The 23548-nt window shown below is 40.8% G+C and overlaps 1 protein-coding gene across 1 annotated transcript in view; it reads left to right on the forward strand.

Moving 5' to 3' along the window:
- The window catches only part of LOC138840877 (metabotropic glutamate receptor 7-like), a gene marked incomplete at its 5' end in the record, with an annotated part of 307199 nt that overhangs the window by 241339 nt on the left and 42312 nt on the right, over nt 1-23548 (forward strand). Inside the window, one exon of the mRNA XM_070041270.1 lies at nt 21375-21621. Coding sequence (XP_069897371.1) covers nt 21375-21621 — 247 coding nt within the window. The remainder of the gene's footprint in view (nt 1-21374; nt 21622-23548) is intronic.

The raw sequence follows: 23548 nt of genomic DNA on the forward strand, positions 1-23548 counted from the left end.
CTCTGAGCTCTGTATGGAACACACTATCTCTAGATATCTACTTGGCTACCAATCTATACCTACACTGTTGCTCAGCTTTCTTCTGTTCAATAAGTTCTTTCCTCTAGTGACTACTATAATCTAGCATCTCCTCATTCTGTTTGCCTTTCTGATTATGTATGGTATTTCTTGTTGTCTACTCTCTTTGTGAATATGTAAGGTTTGCTTTCTCTCCCACCTTATATTACCTGATCATAAATTCCTCTGTAATAGGGATTCAGTAAGTGCTTGAAATGATTATTCTCAGTTCTTTTTTTTTATTGTAAAGATATTATATGGAGGGTTACAGTTACATGAGTGAGGTAATGAGTACACTTTCTCTTGAACATTGTTACCCCCTCCATTGTTTTCCCCCTACCATCCCCTCCCTCCCTACCCCGAGGTTCTTTTTTTTTTTATTGTCATTAAGTGATTATATAATTTCTGGAATTTCACAGTATTGTGGAATAATGATGCTCATTTAAAGTCACAAGTTCATTCTAACTTTCCTGGAGCAAATTGTCTATCACAGTCTGTAACATATAACGGTGTTCACATGTTATATACCATATATGTGATCAGCAGCATGGGGATATTTAGTAGTGGTTCAACCAGATGAGTGGGAGTTCTTTGTTTCTTAAGTCCTGTTAGTTTTGTCATATCACCTAACATTTTGGATTTAGCATCCACTTATCAGGGAGACCATGTACCGTTTGTCTCTTCATTCTTGGCTTACCTCGCTCAACATGATTCCTTCTAGCTCCATCCATTTCCCTGCAAGTGCCATTATTTTGTCATTTCTAATGGCTGCATAATATTCCATTGTGTATAGATACCACAATTTTTGGATCCATTCATCTGTGATGGGGCATCTGGGTTGTTTCCATATCCTAGCTATTGTGAACAGTGCTGCAATAAATATGGAGGTGCATGTGTCCTTGTATATTGGTTCCTGTTGTTCAGGGTAGATGCCTAGAAGTGGTATGACTGGGTCGTAAGGGAGGTCAATCTTTAGCTTTCTAAGGACCATCCAGATTGCTTTCCAAAGTGGTTGTAAAAGTGTACATTCCCGCCAGCAGTGTAATAGGGTTCCTCTTTCTCCACATCCCCTCCAGCATTGGCTGATTTTTCTCAGTTCTTTTTAAAAATGGAATTCTCTGCTTGTGTTCTGAGAAGAGGTAACTCTAAAAGAGGTCACGTCCACTCTCTCCTTGGGCTTTCAGCTGCTTTCAAATCTTGCTCCCACAACCCTGCCTAGCACCTCTCTCTATGACTGAGGTTTGGAAACATTAATACCCCCATGTTCCTGGGACAAGTAATCTCATCACACCAAAGAATATGAGTCTTCGTGCTCAAGTTCCCCTGAACAGCAGCATGACCAAGATGAAAGCTGAATATTAGGTATATGGTACATATTCCAAAGAAAGACCTTCAAATGTAAGGGATGCCCTGCTTAAATGAAACACATCGCTTTGAACAGAACTTGTACAAGCAACCCCTCTGTGCCCACCTCCATTCTGCAGATTCTGCAGATCTGATTAACTTAGTCTTTATGGAAATGTAGGAAAAAACAGGATGAAAGAATGTCCTGAAAGTCTAAGACCAGCACTGCTTCTAGATCTCACAGGCTCTAACCCCAGCCCCTTCCTAAAATCGTCTGGGCGTGAAGTTGCGTCTGACTTCTCTGTCCAGAAACTCAAACACATGCCTGATTCTCACAGGAGATACCAGTTCTTCCTTAGGTTCCTCTTCAAAGACCTTTCCGTTTTCTAGCCTCTTGCTCTCAGCTCATAGAGTTTAATGATAAATCCCTGGAAAACACCTTTGCAAAAGATCTTTGTGCAAGCAGAGAAGACACATAAATAAGTGGCAAGGTCACGGAGGCTGTGACCCAGCCACAGAGCTTGGACTTAACTGTGTCCTTTCCAAGGTTTTGCCTACTCAACATTACAGTGACGCAGCATGGCGCAGTTCCCTTATCTATCACTCCCACATCTGCCGGCTGACATCTTTATCCCCCTCTGCTCCTGGTGGAATTAAAGCATCACGAATTCCATTCTCTGTTCCTACCTTGCTTTGTCTTCTGTTTATGAATGAATGGCCCTGGAAACTTTTCCCCCCACTTCTTCTTCAATTAACACGGTGTCAACCAGAGGGAGGCAGAACCTGTCTTTCCTTGATTTGTTGCTAGAGCCGTGCTGTTTTGGTAATAACATTTCGATTTTCTTTCTTTCTTTCTTTTTACATTATCTGTTCCTTTTTGTTATCTTTAAACGGTTGTACAAAGGGGTTCCCATTTTACAAAGCAGCGTATGAACACAATGCACCCCGCTCAGGGTCCCCCCTTTCAACCTTCTCGCGCCCCCCAGCCCACCCCTCCCGTACTTTTCTTAATTTTATAGGATATACAATGAGTCCTTTACTGTGTTCTCCCTCTCTGCTTCAGTTTTCTCATTTTGACTTTTGTTGTGTTGTTTTGCTTCCTTTCGCTGAGGGAGGAGGGTGAGACACGGGTTTTAGAACTAAGAATTCCAGGGTCTGTGTTCAGCTACTTGATGAACCGAGCATGCAACCAAGCTTGCTTGAAGTACGTTCCTGAGGCGTGTCCCTTACATGGTGTGAAGCTTTCCTCGGCTTCCGTCAGCCACAGTGAGAAAGCATCGCCCAGAATGTTGCATGGAAAATTCCAGATCTAAGTGGTTTTTACATTTGAAATCGGGTATGTTCTGAGCAGCATGGTGGAAATTTCCACTCTCCCCATTGTCCAATGTGCCCATGCTGTGCACACCGCCCATCAGCCACCTCACCTGATGGTGGTGGCCTGCTTGTTGTCTCTCACTGCATGTATTCAAGCCGCTTGCTCTGGTTGGTAATGGCTCCAAAGTACAAAAGCAGTGATTCAAAACCTCGTGCTGGTGGTTCATGCCTGTAATCCTTACTACTCAGGAAAGTGAGACTGGGAAGATCACAGTTCAAAGCCAGCAGAGACAGAAAAGCCTGTAACTAACCAGCAAAAAGAAGGGCTGGAGATTGGCTTCACTGGTAGAGCACTAGCCAAGTAAGCAAGTGGCAGTACAAGGTTCTGACTTCAAGCTGTAGTATCATCAGCACAGACAAAAAAAAATGATACTAGCAATTTCATTGCAATGTATATTATAATAACCCTCTTATTAGCTATTGTTCTTAGTGTATCTCATTTGTACAATAAACCTTATCATATGTACAGATGCAAGGGAGGGTGGGGGAACAATATACATAGAGTTTTCGTGTTTTCTGGCTCCCCCTGGGGGTGTTGGAACGTATCTGCCATGAAGGAGACAGGGCAGTGGATCTCACAATAGATGCTTAAGCATGGTAGGTTTGAATGACTATTTCTATGAATTACTACCCATAACTTTACTCCCAGTGTTTCATTAAAAAATAATCCCAGAGGTTTACGTACATCTGCCTCCTCGGTGGTCAGCTGTACTGCTTAACAAGACTGGAAATTTGTCATAGTTTTTCTGGCCATTCTTCCTCATTCCTCATCCCATGTAAAGGGAAGTCCGTGGATGAAATACGGCTTCTCTGCCTCAGTTGTCCTAAGTGCTACTTCCATGAATGGACCCATTGGACTCAAAGAGGTTGGCAAAACAAGAGCCCAGTCTAGGCTTGATTTCACTCTCCAATTTCCCATCTCAGAGCTGTCTGGGGCATGTTCCTTCAAAGAGTAGGAAAGCAGGTACAAGGATGCCATAATTTTTTCCTCAAACAATGTGAATGTGCTTGTTAGCAAAGACCTGAGATTCAGAGTTAATTTGGAGATAAAGAAGTGCGGTTTTGTTTTTGCCAAATCACACAGACTTGACAAGGCCAGGACTTCTCCTCCTGCTTCTCTAACAAATCACTTGGGTATTTATTGGAAGTTTCTCCCCTAAGCCTCCCGAGTACTTGCTCAGACCCACATCTGCTGGACCAGTGGTTAAGCCTCAGAGCCAGGGTATGGCTCTGGCCTGGCTTTGTGCGCACCAAATTGGCTCATCCCTCTTCTGTTGTTAATCCGTGTAGAGCTGTGTGAGCAGAAGTAGGAGCGCAAGCTGAACAGCAAAGAGAGAAAGATTGCCATTGCTGCTAAGTAATCCAAACAGTAATAATGGCAGCTATTTATGGACCCTTTTGCACGTGCCAATTATTTTGCAACCCCAATCCTTGGGTGGTAATGTTCACACACATTGTGTAGTCAGGAAACCAAGGCTCAAATAAATTAACACACTTCACTGTGACCCAGAAACAGAGTGATGGAATGGGGAAACATCCTGGTCATAATGGAAAGCAGGAGCCTGCCTGTCTTTTCTGGCCACTGTGCAGAGTTTCTCAAGGACACTGCCCCTGACCCAGGCAGCGCCCACCAATGACTTCGATCAGCCCACACTTATTGAACACCTACTGTTTGCAAGGTATATATTCTTTATCAAACTGCAGAGAGACATACACAACAAAGCAAAAACACTTCAAGTTCTGAAGAATTGAGACAGTGAGTAACCAGACAACTTCTTTCAAAATGTGATTCAAGCCTGGCACCACTGGCTCACACTGAGCATCCTAGCTACTTAGGGGGAGGCTGAGACTTGGAAGATCATGGTTCAAAGCCAGCCTGAGCAGAAAAGTCTGCAAGACTCTATCTCCAAAATAACCAGCAAAACGCTGGGCAGGAGGTTTGGTTCTAGTGGTGGAATATCAACTGAGCGACATAAGGCCCTGAGTTCAAACTAGTACCAACAAAAAAAATACATATGCGTGTGTGCATGCGTGTGTGTGTGCACACACACACGTGCACATTATGTAAGAACAATGGTAAAGAATGTGTAGGCAGGCTTAAAAATATAAGATTCCAGTCTCATTCTAGCCCCTGAACTGAAAGTGGCTAGTAGGGAATTTCCACCTTTGTTGTAGTACCTGAGACCATTCTAGAGAAGCACCATGGTAGACCAAACCTTCCATATTACACAAATAGAGAAGCTCCATGGCAGACCAAGCCTTCCATATTGCACGTAGGGAAATGATTAGAGAAGGAAAGGGCATACCAGTCAGGGTCCTCTATCCAGAAGAATCAGAAATTCCCTTCCAGACTAAATTGACCAAGGGAGACTCAGTTGTTCTTGGGATGATGGTGTGGACAAATGCAAATAAGAGGCCCATTGATATTGGGTACAATGGTAGTACATCTGTGTTCTTACATGTTATTGGTCATCCCAGATAGTGATGCCTACCCCAAGGTTCAAGTTTACTACCTCCTAACTCAAGGTGCGATGAAGCATATGGATCTGTTCTGGGATGGATAGAGGAAGACTGTGTTAAATAAAACCTGTCTCAGAAAGGCTAATTAAAAATAGCTTGATGGGGGTTGGGGATTTAGCTCAGTGGAAGAGCACTCATCAGGCAAGTACAAAGCCCGGAGTTCATTCCTCAACTCCAGTTGACTTCTTAGTGAAAGTATTAGACACCTGACACATACCATTAAAATGTGGAATGTTCAGTAAGTGGGATCTAATAACATGACTTTCCTCTTATTCTCTTCTTAATGTCGGTTCGTCAATGGCCCAGGGCTGATGGGGACTGAGGACTTTACAACAAGAAAGAGATCACAAATATAATTCTCTTCCCAACACACCACAGGGCTTTCTACTACAGAGACAACTGCCCCCAGTGAACATAAATCTGCTCATTCGTCCCCTGTTCAGAAATTCTCACATATCAGAAAATTAAAAATAACCACAAACATTTTTTGTATTTCTTTACAAAGGAAACACATGCAGTACCGATCGAGGCTCCATCAGTTAACTTGCTGTGTTGATCACATGCATGTTATATAAAGATCCTTGGTTTACCAATGGCTGAGACAAGAATCATAGCATGACTTCAGGTTTTTTAAAATAAAAATAAAAAGAAAGCATCTAGCATGCAGGGAGACTATGGCAGCAACTTGGCATGACTCTTCCATCCACTGATACAAGCCTATAGTTGAAATATTATTTGATCCTTTCCATAAATTGAAACTGTTGTTCAATTATATCCCGAGTTTGCAAGTGCACATGTACATGTAATTAACTGTGTTTTCTAGAGCATGCAGAACCAGAAATGCAAAGTGTGATGGCCAACAGAGAAAGAGCAAATAGTGATTTTTTTACCCCCTGTAGTGGAAAGGTTAAACTCCATCTCTCAGAACACCGGCTTTTATTTATGTTTGGGCCCAACTACTTAATGATTACACCTAAAAGTATACATTTTTAACCTATTTTTAGGAATGTCCTTTAGAAAGCGGAGCATTAGAAGAAAAGGTCAACAATAGGTTCTAGAAAAACAAATGACTATTCCTTAAAATACCAGGAAATCCTGATCAACTCCAGTACCGGATCACTGGAAATGGGTAAATAATTTTCTAGCAACTGAGCTGCAGAATGAATTCCTATTGGCTGTTACCATTTGAACAATTCACATGCTAGAAATAGAGCCAAGACTTTACTCCAAAAGAAGTATAAAGACATTTTAAAATCGACAGAGGAAAATGAATTTTGTTTTTGGTTTTGTTTTTGTCACTCATGGGGGCTGAATTCTGGGCCTGAGTGCTGTCCCTCAGCTCTTCAGCTCAAGGCTAGTACCCTACCACCTGAACCACAGCGCCACTTCCAGTTTTTTCCACTTATGTGGTGCTGAGGAATCGAACCCAGGGCCACATGCATGGGAGGCAAGCACTCTACCACAGAGCCTCCTTCCCAGCCCCGGAAAATGAAATGTTTTAATACAATTAAATGTGGCTCACCAGGTAAAGACCAAAGGAATGGCATGCTTTGCTTAGGCATGTTTTCCCTGCTTCACAGAAATGAGGGCCAGAGGAGGAGAGAACCCCAAATTCCCCTTCGGTGGTGGCAGTGACACCATGGAATTCCCCATTTATGATATCTATAAGTTCCCTAAGGAAAAGAGACAATAGTCCGGATTAGGGGAAAATAAGGAAGTAATCAGGAAATGATCCTAATTTGGCTCCAAGTTTATAGTGGAAGAACATCTTGGGCAGAAACCAAAGGCAATTGTATCATCAGTGAGAAACCCAGTTACAAACAGATGGACAGACTTGTTTTGTGTTTTGTGGATGATGTTCTTTGTCAATCCAATCCGTAGAAGAGGGAAGATACTAGAGAAGCTAGAACATTTCCTTAAACTTGTACGATCTTCATTACCAGCAAGGAGGAGTTGAGTTGCAAACAGCAAGACAAAATGAAAAAGATAATCTCTTCCCTTTTGTTTTACATAAAAATTCTTTTGTTATCTTCCCATCTTCCCTCCTTTCTTTCCTCTTTCAATGTTTCCCTCTCTCTCATTCTCCCTCTCTCTCATACCTGCTCTGTTTCATGGTTCAGCCATATTCAGTAAATGTTGACCACTTGCTTATATGCTTATACACTTATACAAATAAGTGTGGCTTATGAGGGATGAATACTTTGGAGGACCTTTGCGTGCAATGGAGTTGTGCCCTGGAGGAGAGGGGAGAGCATGGTGAGAATCTCTTTAATTATAAAAATAATAGCAGAGTTCTAAAGACAGCACTTAGCAGGGCCTTGAAAGACAGTTCTGACTCCAAAGATTGGGAATCCTGGTCTCAATCCACGGAGCACAATGTGTCTGTGGGAAAATTTTCCAGAGATGTCTCAAGCATTGGAAAGACCATTCTGCTCCAGCCTTGTGTCTCCATTGTTGCTGCTACCCATGATACAAGGATGGCATTGGGGTTGCTGGGAAAAAGGGACACATTTGTGATATATTCATCTGTAATTTCCAACTTCATATTCACATCAGTGGCATTCCTCATGGCTGGATGAAAGGCCGTGTGTGTGTGTGTGTGTGTGTGTGTGTGTGTGTGTGTGTGTGTGTGTGTGTGTGTGTGTCCTGGAGAATGCATTCTAAAACTAAGTGAATGAAGCACTAACTGAGCCTTAGTGGAGCTCATCAGGAATTTTATAAACCAAGTCCAATAAATTTCTAATGAATTTAGAAAATACACCATTAAGATTCACCCAAATAGGACTTCAGTTAGTAGAATACCAGCTTAGTATGTGCACATAACTTTGGGTATAACCCCCATTTTGTAAAACAAACAAAAGACCTTCCCTATGAATAGAGAATAGCACTCCCTTGTATGAAACTTGGAACATTTGGTTTTGGAAAAATGAAGCCTGGTTCCATATATATTATTTGTAGCCTTAAACATAGGTAGAAGTTGATGATAACTTCATCTTTGCTCTGTCTTACCTCGCCATTCAACCTGTCATAACTACTGGAAACTAGCTTCAGTCAGATTTTCCAAAAGGCTGAATGCATGACCTCTAGTGAATTGAACCAGTTAGTCCATTTTTAGAGACATATAACAAGGAAGTCATAGCCCTGTGTGAAAACAATGCTGCATAGACATTTAAAGATAATGTGTTTTCCCGGAACTAAAATAAAGGGGAGGATTTTGCAAATAGGAAGAACATGTCTTCGAGCAATTTATAGTGTGTGTAGCATAGCTCAAATCACGGCAACCAACAAATGAATTTGTCCACTAGTGACTATGAAATACCTTGCCTGTAACTTATTTGAGTCTGAACTCTTGAAACAATTTCTCATCCATGTTTCATTGTTAGAAGCCTTTCAGCTTTTCAGTTATGCTGTTTTTTTATTTTATGAAAGGTAATAAGGATAGAACTTTGGGGAAGAACAGTAATACTTTACATAAACAAAATGCTCAACGTGGCAAGTACCAAGTATTTCATTGTTTATATTTTCTATTTTTTTGTTTGTGAGTTCGTGGAGACAGGGTATCACTAAGTAGCATAGCCTCAACTTTATGATCCTCCCACCTCTACCTTCCCAGTGCTGGGATTTCAGATGTAGGCTGCCACATCTGGCTTTTCTTTTGCATTTTAGGAAAGATTTTAATTTCTGAAAACAAATTTCTGTAAATAAACTCTTCGTGGAGGAAGCAATTCCTGTTCCTCAACTCAATAACTGAAGAATCGCTCCTATTTCTATCTTCCTTTGGCTTGCACTGATTTAAGACAAATGAAATTCATGAGAGCTACAACTTGCTGGACCTTGGATTTTTTTTTTTATAGCAAAACAGAGTACTACCACTTCCCTGCCGAATGCAGGATTCTTGTCCACTTAGGTTCTCATGAGTACAAAGGCACCAGGAAACAGGGAGCATACAACATGGTGCCCTCTGTGGCAACAGGACTGCTATATGCTTTACCTCCCTGTGGGATGAAGTATGGAGGAACGAGGTGCCCAGTGGATTAAAGCCAGATTACAGCTGGTCCATGGAAAGGCACATGTGACTCCACTAATAGCTAGACCATTTCAAAGCAATCACATACAAAATGTCCTTTAACACCACATCTGACACGTAGTTAAATCTCAATAGATACAAATTCTCCTCCTGGTGTAAAATACATCCTGTCTGGAATAAAAGCGCTCACCTATTGGAAGCCCCATCTGTTCTCAGATATTACATACCATTAGGTAAGAGAAACACCTGCTTTTGTTTAATGTTGATTGAGGGTCTATAAAACAGATTGCTTCCTGGCTTATAAACCTATAAAACTGATCAAAAGCTAGCTGGCTCCATGGTGATCTCCCTGAGACAGGAACATAGCATGTCCTGTCAACACTAAAAAGCCGAGGATTCGTTTCCCTTTCTCGGGGGCTCATCTTAGATTTCCTCTAGACAAAACCAGACTATGGTCAGCGGGTGTTAGGTGGCAGAGCTAGCAAACAGTTCCTCAAGGCTTTTATTCCAGAACCCTATTGTTCCAGAAGAGTTTAAGGTAAGGGAAATCATTGCACAAATGGAGTCACTCCAAAGATTCAAGTTCTACTTACCAAAGAACATATAGATACACACACATAAAAGAATGCATCGATGAAACATAATATAGATTTAAAAACAAGTATTAAATAAAACATTAACTTTTCCAAGTTTGTTTAGCCACAATGCATCACCTCTAGACTATTCCCCAGCGTAAACTACACCTTTGCAACACTGAGATGTGTCTGTGAGTAATTGAAGCACCTGTTCACAGTGAGTACCAGCAGGGCAGGTAGCCTGGCATTGCACACCTCCTGACAGGTACGTTCAGGTGTTCCCAGCACCAGGATGGAGTGTTCCTGAAAAATACATGTAGCTTGAATTTAGTTAGGACAAAATAGACAAATCCAGACAGTGACACATTTTATCAGGACCTGGCGTCTTTCAAAAAGTCGTATGTCTTAAATTAAACCTGTATATGGAAAACCCACGAAAAACAGCCAAGAAAATTAACATTAAGCATAAAATGTGATGTTCTAAATTAGAGTATCTATAGTCCAAAAGTTGCCTATACATTTTATAGGTATAAAAAGAAAAAAAAAACAACAAAACAAAGAAACTCAAAAATTCTCAGCACAAAGAAATGATAAATGTTTAACAGGAGAGATGAAAATGCCAATTACCTTTATTTAACCACACTGCATCGAAGGCTTATATTGAATTACCACATGGTAGCCAGAAATATGTACAATTACAAGTCAGTTTTTAAAATATCACTTTCAAAATTAGACCTAAATAAGAAGCGACATATGCCTTGTTGGTGGATTGGAAGACTCGATATTCAGATGTCAATTTTCTGCTTTCACTGAGATTTAGCGGTTTATGTCTACAGTTTCCTGGGAAGTCTCATTTTAATTATTCTTTGTAGGGCTAAACTATTACAGAGCTGATGAGCTGGAGCAGGGCTTAGAACCGCTGTCACTGCTGGACAGGTAGCTCAGACAGGCTGAGTTATAGCTAGTCTAGTCCTTTACCCATCAGCCAACGACATTTAGTACAGCACAGAGGGTGGGGGCCAATCTCTGCCCATACAAACATAACCACCCGCAGCAGTAATGGAAACACAAGCTAGCAAGGATACATTCACTTGGAAGGGAGGGAGCCAGCCCATGGCGAAAAGAAATTTATAGAGCCATCCCTCTGGTCTTGAACAACAGAACTAATCCCATCAGAGCCACCCACCAACAAGAAGACAACACAAGTAGTCACACACACACACACACACACACACACACACACACACACACACACACACACACACACACACACACACACACACACACACACACACACACACACAGTGTATATACCTCAGTTCCCAAAGCCATCTCAAAGCCCTCAGGGCAAGGTGGAAGAGATGTATCTAAAAGCCACAAAGGAGAACTAGTAAGAATAATTGCCAGAAGTAATAAGAAGAGGAAAAATATCTCTTATGATCTTGATCTGGAACTAACCTGTCAACTTCCAGGCAACTGAGATGCAAACACACTCTGGTTTTTTTTGTTCTTGTTGGTTTTTTTTTTTTTTTTTTTTTTTTTTTATGACCACAATGTTGTCTCCTTGTTAGTGTCTCTGTTGAATTTAGTTTTGCTGAACACTTTACAATTGTAATTGAACCCAAAGACATTTGGTTGTTGAACCCTTTGTCTGACATCAGTAGTTTCCATTTATTGTCTTCTGTTTAAATTCTTTAGGATTATAACAGAGACTTTCAAAGTTGGCAAGCTGTGACATCTTCTCATGAAAAAAAATGGAATATTTCACCATCTATTTAGAAACAATATTTGAGGATCAGATTTTATTCATGTAAGCTCATTGGTTGACATTCAAAATAAGAAAAACACATCATTGTATTTTACCCAAGATCTTCTCCAGTGAGGTAGAAACTACTATTTCCCCATTTTAAGAGAGAATGGGGCACAGACTCCTGTCAAAAGGCCTGTTAGGTTCAGTCTGGATAACTAGAGCTGGAGAGTCAAGGCAGCAGAGGAAATGGGGCTTTAGCTGTCTCTCTAGGGTGACTGGTGTGGGGGAGGGGCGGGGAAATGCCTTGCCTTTGTATGTTAAATCACTGCACAGCAGACACCTAACAATTGTTGAGCTCTCCAGCCAGCGGGAGTGGTAAATAACCTTTCAGATCACAGAACAGAACTCACAGTTGGCAGCGTTGGCTAGATGAAAGAATAAAGAAGCTACCTTACAATTGGAAGGGGAACAAATTTAGAGATCAAAATTAAGGGGTCAGAAGGCTGATAGGAGAGAGAAAGTGTGTGTGTCTGTGTGTGTGTGTGTGTGTGTGTGTGTGTGTGTGTGTGTGTGCAGGCTGCACTATGGCAGTAAAGTCAGAAGTAGCTTTTCTAGAAGACTGGACTGAGGCGTGCAACACTGGAGGTTCTGAGGATGTGGTCGGCTGAAATAACTACATCTTTCAAAGTGTGCTTTGGGAGGAGACACAGCATCAGGATTCCAGTCAGGAGAGGTAAGGACTGAGATGCAGGTGATCTCAAGTGTGAACAACATCACTGAACTCATGCTCCAGAAACCGATTTGCATTCACCTGGAGCATTCACCTTTCATCCGTCTACACAAATGAAGCAGTTGCAGAGGGACTTAATATCAGGACTGCCTGGAGACATTAAAGGCAAAGCCAAAAACATGTAAAACTAGGCCTTCTCCATTAATCATCTAGCTCCCTCCATTACTTAAAATTCAGTAACCAGATACCTATCCCAGCCTATTTAGAGTATAAAGTGTGCCTCTTTATATCTCTATTATCTACCTATATTTAGTCATCATCTACCTATCATCTATTATCTCTTACCTCTCTGCCTTATCTATTTATTATCTATTTATCTGTCATCTATCTATCATCTATCTCATTGACCATATCCATTGATGATCTATTTATCTATCTATTGATCTATCATCAACCTCTTATTTATCAATTATCTATCTACCTACCTGCTTGTCTCATGTCCATTTAAAGATAGATCTAAAGACAATGGCATGCAAAAATCTGCAAGTTAGAGAGCTGTGTACTACTTCACTTTTCTGAGCGACGGCCCATATACTAGGTGCTGTGGCAACCACTTTTCCCACATAGCTTTACTTTCAACAAGTGAGAAGAGTCTCCTGAGAGTGGAAAAATGATGTAGAATTCTATGTAAGAGAGTCCGGCAACAAACTGCTTGAGTTTGAATCTTGATGCTTTCTTCTGACAGAGCTGAAGCAATTTGCCCAAAGTCACCCACCAAGCTTTGAGAAAACAATTCCGATAATGATCTTTTTCTGTCTTTTAAACTATCCTGTTAAAAGATGTAAATCTCAGCCCCTAGATTAAAACACTGACTGCATTCCCTGAAGAGCTCCACCTTCTGGTGGACAGAGGAAATCCTAACTGCAAGTATTCTGTGCTCTTCCTCATCGTGTGGCATTATTTAGTTCTCAAAACTATGGTCACCTGAATTAGGCACAGGCGATAAAAACAGAAAACACTGCCAGGTGCTGGTAGCTCAAGCCTGTAATCCTAGCTATTAGAAGTGTGAGATATGAGGGTTATAGTTTGAAGCCAGCCTGGGAAGAAAAGTCTGTGAGACTCTCATCTCTAATTAAACAGCAAAAACCAGAAGCAGACCTGTGGCTCAAGTGGCAGGGTACTGACCTCAAGTGAAAAATCTGAGGCTGTGAAGCCTTAGTACTGGCACCTGCACACACACCACACTCATGAAAGGAAGATATTGGTCATACTGAAAGATGATTTCATTTAAACTTAACCACAAGAATATTTCAAACATGTGTCAGAAAATAATGTACCCTTCCTCTTTATGCTGACAACCTCAAGACACTTTTTTGTCATTTTTATTGCATAAACTCAGGGATGTTATGAGCATTACAAAGCCTCCTCCATTCCACCCAAAGACTCCATCAAAGCGTCCCTGTCCTATTCTCTACCGTCTCCTGGGAACATATGCAACTGGTTCCTCTTATAAAATAGTCCGTGACAGATGAAATAGAGGTTCAGTGTACTTTCAAAACCAAATGGGAGCAAACTTAATGAGAATTTTTCTTTGCCCTAACACAGGCTATTATCCAGTGGGTTCTATAAGAAAGACAGTCATCTCAAGATGTATTAAGAACGTGTAGGAAAGAGCAGTGGAGGAAACAAGTTATTTTCTGTCATAGCCAATAAATCAATGACACTAACATCTTTATTGAGTAGTGGCTGCATGCTGGGCACTGCTGGACGGATTTTACAAAGGCCACCTAATCTCATTTGATCCCAACAACAGTGTTTTGACCTCAATAGTGTTATGTTCACACTAGTAATGAGAAAACACGCATACATTAGGAGACATGTCACTGCTAATGGACCATGAATGACAGCATTTCTTAAAAGGACGCTAAATGCTGCAGATGTTTATCTATCATGCCCACCATCTGCTCCAAGTGTAGAACTTTTTCATTAAACAGAATTTAATAAGTGCATACTTAGTGACAAATATCATGATCACTATTTAGTCACATCTGCTATACTACTGCATATGTATTTGTGTGTGTGTGTGTGTGTGTGTGTGTGTGTGTGTGTGTGTGTGTGTGTGTGGTGTGTGTGTATGCATACATGTGCTGATATGGGACTTGAACTCAGGGCTTTGTATGCTTGCTTGGATTTTTCATTCATGACCAGCACTTTACCACTTGAGCCACAGCTCCCTTTGTAGGTTTTGACTGACTGGCTAGTTAGAAATAAGAGTCTAACAGATTTGGCTGCCTAGCTTGCCTTGTCTGCAGATCTGTTTCCTGAGTAGCTAGGATTATGAGCACGAGCCACCAATGCCTAGCTTATAGTCTTTGTTGTTGGTGCTGGTGGAGCTTGAACTCTGGGCTTGAGCCCTGTTCCTGAGCATTTTCACTCAAGGCAGGCGCTCTACCACCTGGATCCACAGCACCACTTCTGGTTTTCTAGTGGTTCATAGGAGATAAGAGTCTCATGGGGACTTTCCTGCCTGGGCTGGCTTCAAACCACAGTCCTCAGATCTCAGCTTCCTTAGTAGCTAGGGTTTCAGCACTCAGGTCAGCATTTGTATTCTTAAAGAACTACTAGATCGTATAAACTACAAATGCAGGGGAATGATTTTTTTGTCAGCATGATCTCTCGAAACCAACTAATAAAAAGACTGCCATGCTCTTACAAATCCATAAATGCAAAATTTAGTTTCCTAAATTTGGTGGCCTTCCATGCATAGGTGTTTAACACACGTTGGTAACTGTAAAAGTGCCAATGGATGTGGCACTTAGCCTTGTAAAAATGACCTAAAGGGGCTGGCGCAGTGGCTGCCAGGAGGGTTGTGCCTGGAAATGGGGGGAGTGCTTGTTGGCAGGGGTCAAAAGGGTGAGTGTGCTCATACTTTTGCTGTTCGCTAGTAGCTTGTTTTGGGTGAGTGTAGCCTACTGTGTGAACTAGTGTTTCCGGGAGGGGGGAGGAAAATCACACATGTACAAACATGAACTTGATGTGATACTCCAGTTGCTTTCTAATGAGTAGATCTTGGGCTGTTTTTTGCAAAGCAAGCACAAGGCAGTAACCACTATACTCTTCTAAGCAGACCAAGATGAGTGGTAGTTAAGTCAAAGCCTTGGGAAACAGAGTTGTCTCAACCTGGAAGATAGGCCAATCCCCTGATTGTCAAGTATAAGCTAAGTGTCAGAGGTACAGCAGGTGAGCAAAGGAAAAGTTACTAGGGGTCAACACACAAGGAAGTAGGAAATATATAGTATGCAATTCATGCATTGTAAATGATGTAATAGTTGAATATTTCACTTCCGTATACATGTATTTTTGTTGTTGCTACTGTTGTTTTGTTGGTCATGAGGCTGGAACTCAGAGCCTAGACATTGCCCCTGAGCTCTTTTGTTCAAGGTTAGCACTCTACTCTTTGAGCCACAGCTCCACTCCAGGATTTATGGTGGTTAATTTCTCACAAATTTTCCTGCCTGGGCTTCCTTGAACCACATTCCTCAGATCTCAGCCTCCTAAGTAGCTAGGATTACAGGCGTGAACCACTGGTGCCCGGCTTATACATATTATTTTAAATTATCACAAATTACACTTGTAGAATACAACCTGCTTTGAGCTAGGTCTACCCCGTGTACAGGTAACACTGTGAGGATGGACATGACATGGCTTCTCATACTTTTGTTGTGGTAAAGAAAACTTCAAGTCTAGAATTCACTATTATGAGCTGCAGGCACTGTGTTGTAAGCATGAGCGCTGATCCTCTCCTCCTGCCAGGAGAATGACATTCGTGATGACAAGGAACATGCCAGTTTCCCTCATCTTCCTGTGTCCAGCCCTAGCCAGTACCCAGCCCTGTCCAAGTAGAAAATGTCTGTCACACACAGCAGATGTGGAAAAGACGACTGAGTGGATTGGACTCATGGTTATCAGTTGTCTCCTATAGTAATGGTTTGGTACTATCAAATCCCCACAGAACTGTGTCCCAATTGAATTAATTGCATTTTATAGCCAATGCTACAGCTAGCCATTCACTAGCATACATATCTTGTCGTGCATTTATGTAAGACATTACTATGGATGACATTAGGAATAATAATGATGAAGCTATGTGGATAAATCCCCACATCTGAAATTGGGGTTTTCCTAATTATTCCAGACATATGTCTATTCGTCTTATTATCTAACCTTTTTTTAAAAAAAAAATTCTTACGATAAAGGTAGCATACAGAGGGGTTACAGTTACATAAGTCAGGTAATAAGTACATTTCCTTCTGAGCAATGTCACCCTTCCATTTGCTCTCTCCCTCCCACCCCCCTCCCCACATTTTCAAGATAGTGCCTAGTGAGTATCACTGCTTAATTTGTTCACCCTTTGTCCCACCATTTCTGTGCTCCCCCCCGACCCTCCCTACCACAGATAAACTTACTTGCAAGACAAACAGAAAAGAAATAAAAAAAACAGCCACAAAGGAAAACAAAACAAAGCAACAAAAAATCTGGTTTCCATTTCTTGGAGTTCATGTTGATAAATACAGTTTTATATGATCATACGCACGTAGCTGTTGGGCCTTTGTGATCCTCTCCTAAGAATATCCTCCTTTGGTCTCACTGTGTGACTGTCTAGAGTCCTGTATAGTTTATCATGTCCAAGTGTATTTTTTTTTGTCTTTTACCATCCAATGTGTTTACTTGTAGATTTATAGGCATATTCTAGATTCAACAAGTGAGGGAAACCATGCAACCTATGTTTTGGGGAGTCTGGCTTACTTCACTTAATATAGTTTTTTTCTAAGTCTTCCCATTTCCTTGCACATGGTACAATATCATTCTTTCTGATGGAAACATAGAATTTATTTCTAATCTTCTATAAATTTTATAGTCTTTCTTTTGGTCTTTTATTTTTTCAAACAGCAGGGAAAATGCTCTGACCTCCTAAGTTTAACAACAATTAACATGTCTTTAAAGCTCTCAAAATGGTCTTCAATTAAACTGATTTTAAAACTTCCACCAAAGAGTTCCTAACTTTCTCTGATGCTCCTGACAGAGAAAGTAGTATGTGTCTAAAAATCATATGTTAACTACAATTTCATCCATTCCTGCAGAGCAAAGGGAGAAAAACAACTTTATTCCAAACTCTGTTTCTTAAACTGACCCTGGTGGCTCATGTCTGTTATCCCAACTACTCAGGAGACTGAGATCTGAGAGTCACAGTTCAAAGCCAGCCCAGAGAGGGAAGTCTGTGAGACTCTTATCTCCAATTAACCACCAGAAAACTGGAAATGGAGATGTGGCTCAAAGTGGTAGAGCAGTAGCCTTGAGCAAAAAAGCTCAGGGACAGTGCCCAGGACCTGAGTTCAAGCCCTACAACTGACCAAAATACTACTACTACTACTACTACTACTACTACTACTACTAATAATAATAATAATAATAATAATAGAAAAAATTACATTTCCCATGCTAGTATATTTCTGTATGCCCACATAAGGACTGTGATATAGATAGACTATGATATAGATAAGCAATACATATAAAAATAGTTTTTAAAAAACAAACTATTTGTTTAATAGTTTAAAATACATAAAGGTGTCACAGAAGAGCCCTTATTCTGATATCTGACATTAAACAACCTAACCTGACAGAATAATCAGATGAGACCCAACATTTCATGACTACTGATTTCCTATGTACTGCTAAACTCATTCCACCTGAATCTGGTCTCACTATATTAAGCTAGGAATATTTTTCTTTCCTCATTTTTACAGATGAGGAATGGAAAGATAGAGAGAAGAATTATAGCCATGGCTTTCACCCACAAGAGTCTGAGAAAATTGTTGGAGAAAATCTGCATAAATCTTTGCTTGTTTAACTACCAATTTGATACCTAAATGTGGGTGTGAGAAAGCTTGGAACACTGCAGAAGAAGTAAATGGAAATTACCGTGAAACCATAATTTTGATGGCAAGATAATGGTTTAGTTATCAAAACAGTGGGAATTCCAAGGCAATCTGTACTCCTGACACAGGCCTGAGCCTCTACTGGGCCAAAATGGCGGTGGGGGGGGTGTGTGCGGGGGGAATGTTATTTTCTCCATTGCAACTGAGCTCAATCCAGTACCCACCAGCCCTGGACAGAGGTGCTTAATCACAGTAAAACTATATTCACCCCTATACTTCCATAAAAGGGACCAATAATGATCATCAACTTGTTAATATTTCTCAACTAATAATAAGGAAGATAAAATGGTATGAAATACCCAAGATTAATCAGGGTAATTCATCATCATCCAATGACCAACAAGTAAAATAAAATCCACACTGACACTGAATATCAGTATGCTGGGATTTTCCTTAAGCTATCCTATCAATAATAGGTGAATGAAAGCTCAAGATGTAAAGATGAGATCTCCCCTGCCCCCACCCCCACACACATACACATGCAAGGCCCAGGAGTCGGCAACCTAGCCCCTCCTAGGACTTAGCCGGGTAAGAACCTGTGGAGCTATATTTGTGGAGTCTCTAACCCGAATCTTCTTATCTTTATACTTATTTAGTGTCTATGTACCCTCAGTTTTTCTTTTTGTAGTTCTAAGGTTGGAACCTGGAGTCATGTGCATCCTAGGCAAACCCTCTATCTCTGAGCTACATCTCTATCCTTCCACCATACTTCCTAAGAAATACCTGAACAGCACTAATTACATCCTAGACCCAAGCCAAAGCACTGTACAAATACTAACATAGTTGATCATCAAGGTAAAAGTACAAGGAAAAGGCTAAAACTCACTCATATTATAGACAAGAAAGCTATGGAGAAGTAGTCTGCTATGTGACACAAAACTGATAAATGGTGACTGAGCTTGGAGAGACTAGCTCAAGGCTCTTCCTTCTCAGTACCTATTATTGAATAGTTGCTAGGCAAAGAGGATCCCAGAAGTAGGGATAGAGAACGGAAATAGTTATTAACACTGATCGTGATTATTGTCTACATCTAAATTGTTAGCAACTACTCAAGTGGACAAAATACCAATCTTCTTAGTCTTTTGTCAGAAAATAATTATTAAGCACTATACAAACATCACAGTGTTGAAAGATTTCAGTTGTAATGTGGTCTCTGATAAGAAAAAGGATATATGAACATGCACATACAAATACATGTAAGTTCATGTATACATCAAATTTATGTGCAAGTTATAGACAAACCCTGTGAATGGCATCTTCAATGACAATGTTTGCCTGTGAGCAGAGAAATGGAAACAAAGCCTATGTTCCTTTGTGCTTGTTTACATCCCTTACTTTCATGGACTGGCTGAACTTGGCCTTGTGAAGTACTGGTGATTAGGATGACAGCTATGGCCATGAGGCTATATCTGGCAAGAGTATAGGCCTGCCAAGTCAAATGACACAAACATCTAAAGATACTGTACTAGGAAGAAGTGAGCTTCAAAAAACAAATCTAATTAAAATCCCAACGGATCATTAATTCAATCTTGCTCTGTCTTTGTACTTTACATTCATTCTCTATTATAGTCAGCTGCTGGCAGCTACTTTTAACCACTCACAGACATACAAATTCAAATGAATGTTTGCTAGAAGCCTTCATTCCTTCCAGATGACATGGTTAGATCTCTCTTGGTTTCACAGAGACCATGATTTCCAGGTAGTCAATCGATCTGATGTAAAGTCTTGTATGTATAACGAGAGACTGACCACTTAAGCAGAGGTAGGTAAAAGGCATCAAGCAAGTGATTCATTTTGTCATAGCTCTACCGTTTGCCTGCTCTACAGACAAACTAGAATCTTCAGGGATAGGTTCCACGAAGGCAGAATGTAGGGCCTTGGTGGGAGATGAACAGCCAAACAATGTCTAGTTGGGAAAGCAGACATCAAGGAATTGGGAAATAATGGACAAATTTGTGTGAAGTAGTTGTCTAGCCCAGACTATGTGGATTCAATTAGGAATGGAGATTTTATCCCCAGTTCATACCTGTCAAATACTTGAGTCAAATCCACTGTGAAAGAGCATAAAAGGCAGTGATATCCAGGCATTTCATTGAATCTAGCTTTTCGAAACCATGCAAAAACCACAATGACATCTCATTACTTGAAGTGTTCGAGGTTATAGTAAGGTATATCATGAACACAACTGGACCAAGGTGAGTGTCTGGGGCTTTCCTTTTATTGAATGCACAGTTTGCCACACCCTTTTGCTACCATCTTGTCAAATGCACAACCATGATTAAACTCATTAGGCAGCAAATGAGCAGCTCATCTATTGCTTTCTTGAAGAAGTAAAAGGAAACAAAAGTAGCTATGGAGCCCTCGTCCAATGTACAAATACAATGATGCCAGACTGAGGTCTTCTTATTCTACTAGCAACTTACCAGTGTCTAGATAGTAAAAAGCCAGGATCACATTAGATGATGACCCCTTGCCTTTGGCATTGGGTTGAGCAGAGTTTGGCAACAAGCCCAAACTTTTCAGAGAAAAGACACTCACACTCTAGTACAGTGAGGATACATACAAGAAGACACATTTATGAACATAAATCTTGTTTCCAATAAGGTTCTAGAATCTCTACAGAGCCTTGTTTGTAGGTGACATTAAAAACTAAATAATCACACCATACTCCGATGACAGATTGTCTGATCCTCATGTCTCCACAGTCAGCTCTTGTTTTCATGACAAGGGCTTGCAGTGTGACTCACGGTCAGCCCCGAGACCTCTCCAAGACAAGTATGCACAGGGGTGTGGCCAGTAGCCTTCCCTCAGTTAGCAGATGCAAACGCTCTCAAATATCTGTGCCTCCCTATGTCCCCCATGTTATCAGAGGATCTTCCGAGGTTGCTTTTTTTTTTTTTCCCTCTCATAGCCGTAATCATTCATGACATCGCTTTAAGTGTTGGGACTCCCTCTGCGGTCATTTTATTTGTAATAGTGCCTTGTGTGTTGTGTCTCCTAGCTCTACATACAAACTACCACGCTTACAATCTCCATGAACCTAAGTGCGTCAGTGGCGCTGGGAATGCTGTACATGCCGAAAGTGTACATCATCATTTTCCATCCTGAACTCAATGTCCAGAAGCGGAAGCGAAGTTTCAAGGCGGTAGTCACAGCGGCTACCATGTCATCTCGGCTGTCACACAAACCCAGTGACAGACCCAACGGCGAGGCAAAGACAGAGCTCTGTGAAAACGTAGACCCAAACAGTAAGTACAGCTCCTTTCCTTTCACTTTTCCATCCTGCGGCAGAAATGTCTAGAAAACTTCTAGAAAGTTCAGTGAGCACTGCCTCTATGTTTTGGCTTATAGACTGACTGGGTTGCCCGGTGATTGTTAAGCTTTATCCTTCTAAGTTTAACTCATTCCTGCTACTAGTTTCTTGCTCCCTATTGGTTAAAAGCTTTTAGATGCTCTGCTTCAGAAATGTGAAGCCTTTCCCTGCTCTTATTGATGGGATCTTCCAGAAGACATAAGCACATCTCTTGGAGCTCCTTTCTCACATCCTTCCTGCTAGAGAAATAACTTCCTGTTAGGACAACATCCATACCTAATGAACTATACCACTAAAAATGAAATTAGAATATTTTAAGAACTTTGGAAGCATGACTTCTTTTCACTGGTACATGCACATGGACACAATTTTGATTAAGAAAGTCTTTTAGAAACAAAAAAGTACATAAAATATCAGAATGAAGTTGTTAAACTTCCATCCATGTACACAGCCCCAGGCACTACCAGGATAATTCCATCACTGCATAGGGAAAATACCTCCCACATCAATGAAGAAGAAGAGATTTGATGCATGGAAGACAGGGATCTGAAGTGTTAGATACTAGAACCAAAACACCTACTAGTCTTTATTCAGGCCTGAAAATGGCCCAAAGTAAGAGGGGGTCAGGGACATCGTCTTTTTGTTAGTAACGTAATACCAGCTCAGGGGTTGAATGCACAGAATTCTTTATTGCTAGTTGACTGTCAGTCCCACAAATGATTTTCACATGAAAAGACTAGTTCTAAGATTTGTTTTCCAGAAATAGCTTGGTCAGTGCCGTGAAGAATGAGAACTCCTAGTGCTCCTCAGGATAATTTCTGTTTCTAAGATAGAAGGGATTCGGGGTTGTCCATTAAGCCACTCCCAGCATACCTGAAGGTCAGTCTCAATTAGGAACTGATCTTATTGTAGCCAAAGTCTTACGGCTAAGCTAGAAGTCCGAGAAGCCAATGGGTGTGACCTAACAAACACTGAGCCGTGATCTTCTATATCATGACGTATTTTCCCAGTAAGTAAAGTGGAATGATTAGACCCATGGAGGGTTTCACTTTGACTTCTCAGAAGAAGAAATTAAGGGACCAGGCTGAAAGAAAGGATGAATGAAATGGCTGGTGGCTTTGCAATACCCCTCCCACACCAGGTCCACCAGAGAGAAAAGGCAAGTCCCATAACATTCATGGTGGTGTAGGTGGAGACATAACTGAATTCAGACCCAATCACTTTTATCAGCAGCTCTCAGAGTCACTGAGGTTTTCTATAATTCAGTTTCATTACGTATACAGAAATACTATTATCTGTGTCATAAGTGGGTTATCAAATGTCGTCAATCATATCTAAATTAAGTGCCAAGTGCTTGCATTCCTAAGCATGCCAAAAAGCTTTGCTTAGATGCATTGTATGCATAAACTGCTTTGTTGGCTGGCTTCTCCTTTGCACAGCTACTTAAGGATAATAAAAATAAGAAATACATTTCAATGAGATTAAATAGATATGACAGTCCAGTTAGAAGCAAACTAAACACCATACAGTAAATGAAATCGAGTCACCAAAAGCAATCTTGCTATGATCACATATGGACACAAATTTATAACTTTACTTACGTGATAAATATTCCTGTCTGTCAATGTCTCTGTAGCTTATAATTATAGGCACTCATGTCAAATTTGCATTTCATGAAACCTTATTCCTAGAGCTATTCCAATTTTTATCTGTACACATACACACAGAATTGATACAATACCATCCCAAATCGATAGCTACAAAATATACTTGCAGGTCAACATGTATGTGTTAAATATCATACATCGGAATTTTGAATCTGGACAATTCATTCAGTGTAACACTGCATAATAATTCTCTGG

This window comes from Dipodomys merriami, unplaced genomic scaffold, assembly GCF_024711535.1.
Source record: "Dipodomys merriami isolate MVZ:Mamm:240054 unplaced genomic scaffold, mDipMer1.0.p SCAF_305, whole genome shotgun sequence".
NCBI classification, from domain to species: Eukaryota; Metazoa; Chordata; class Mammalia; order Rodentia; family Heteromyidae; genus Dipodomys; species Dipodomys merriami.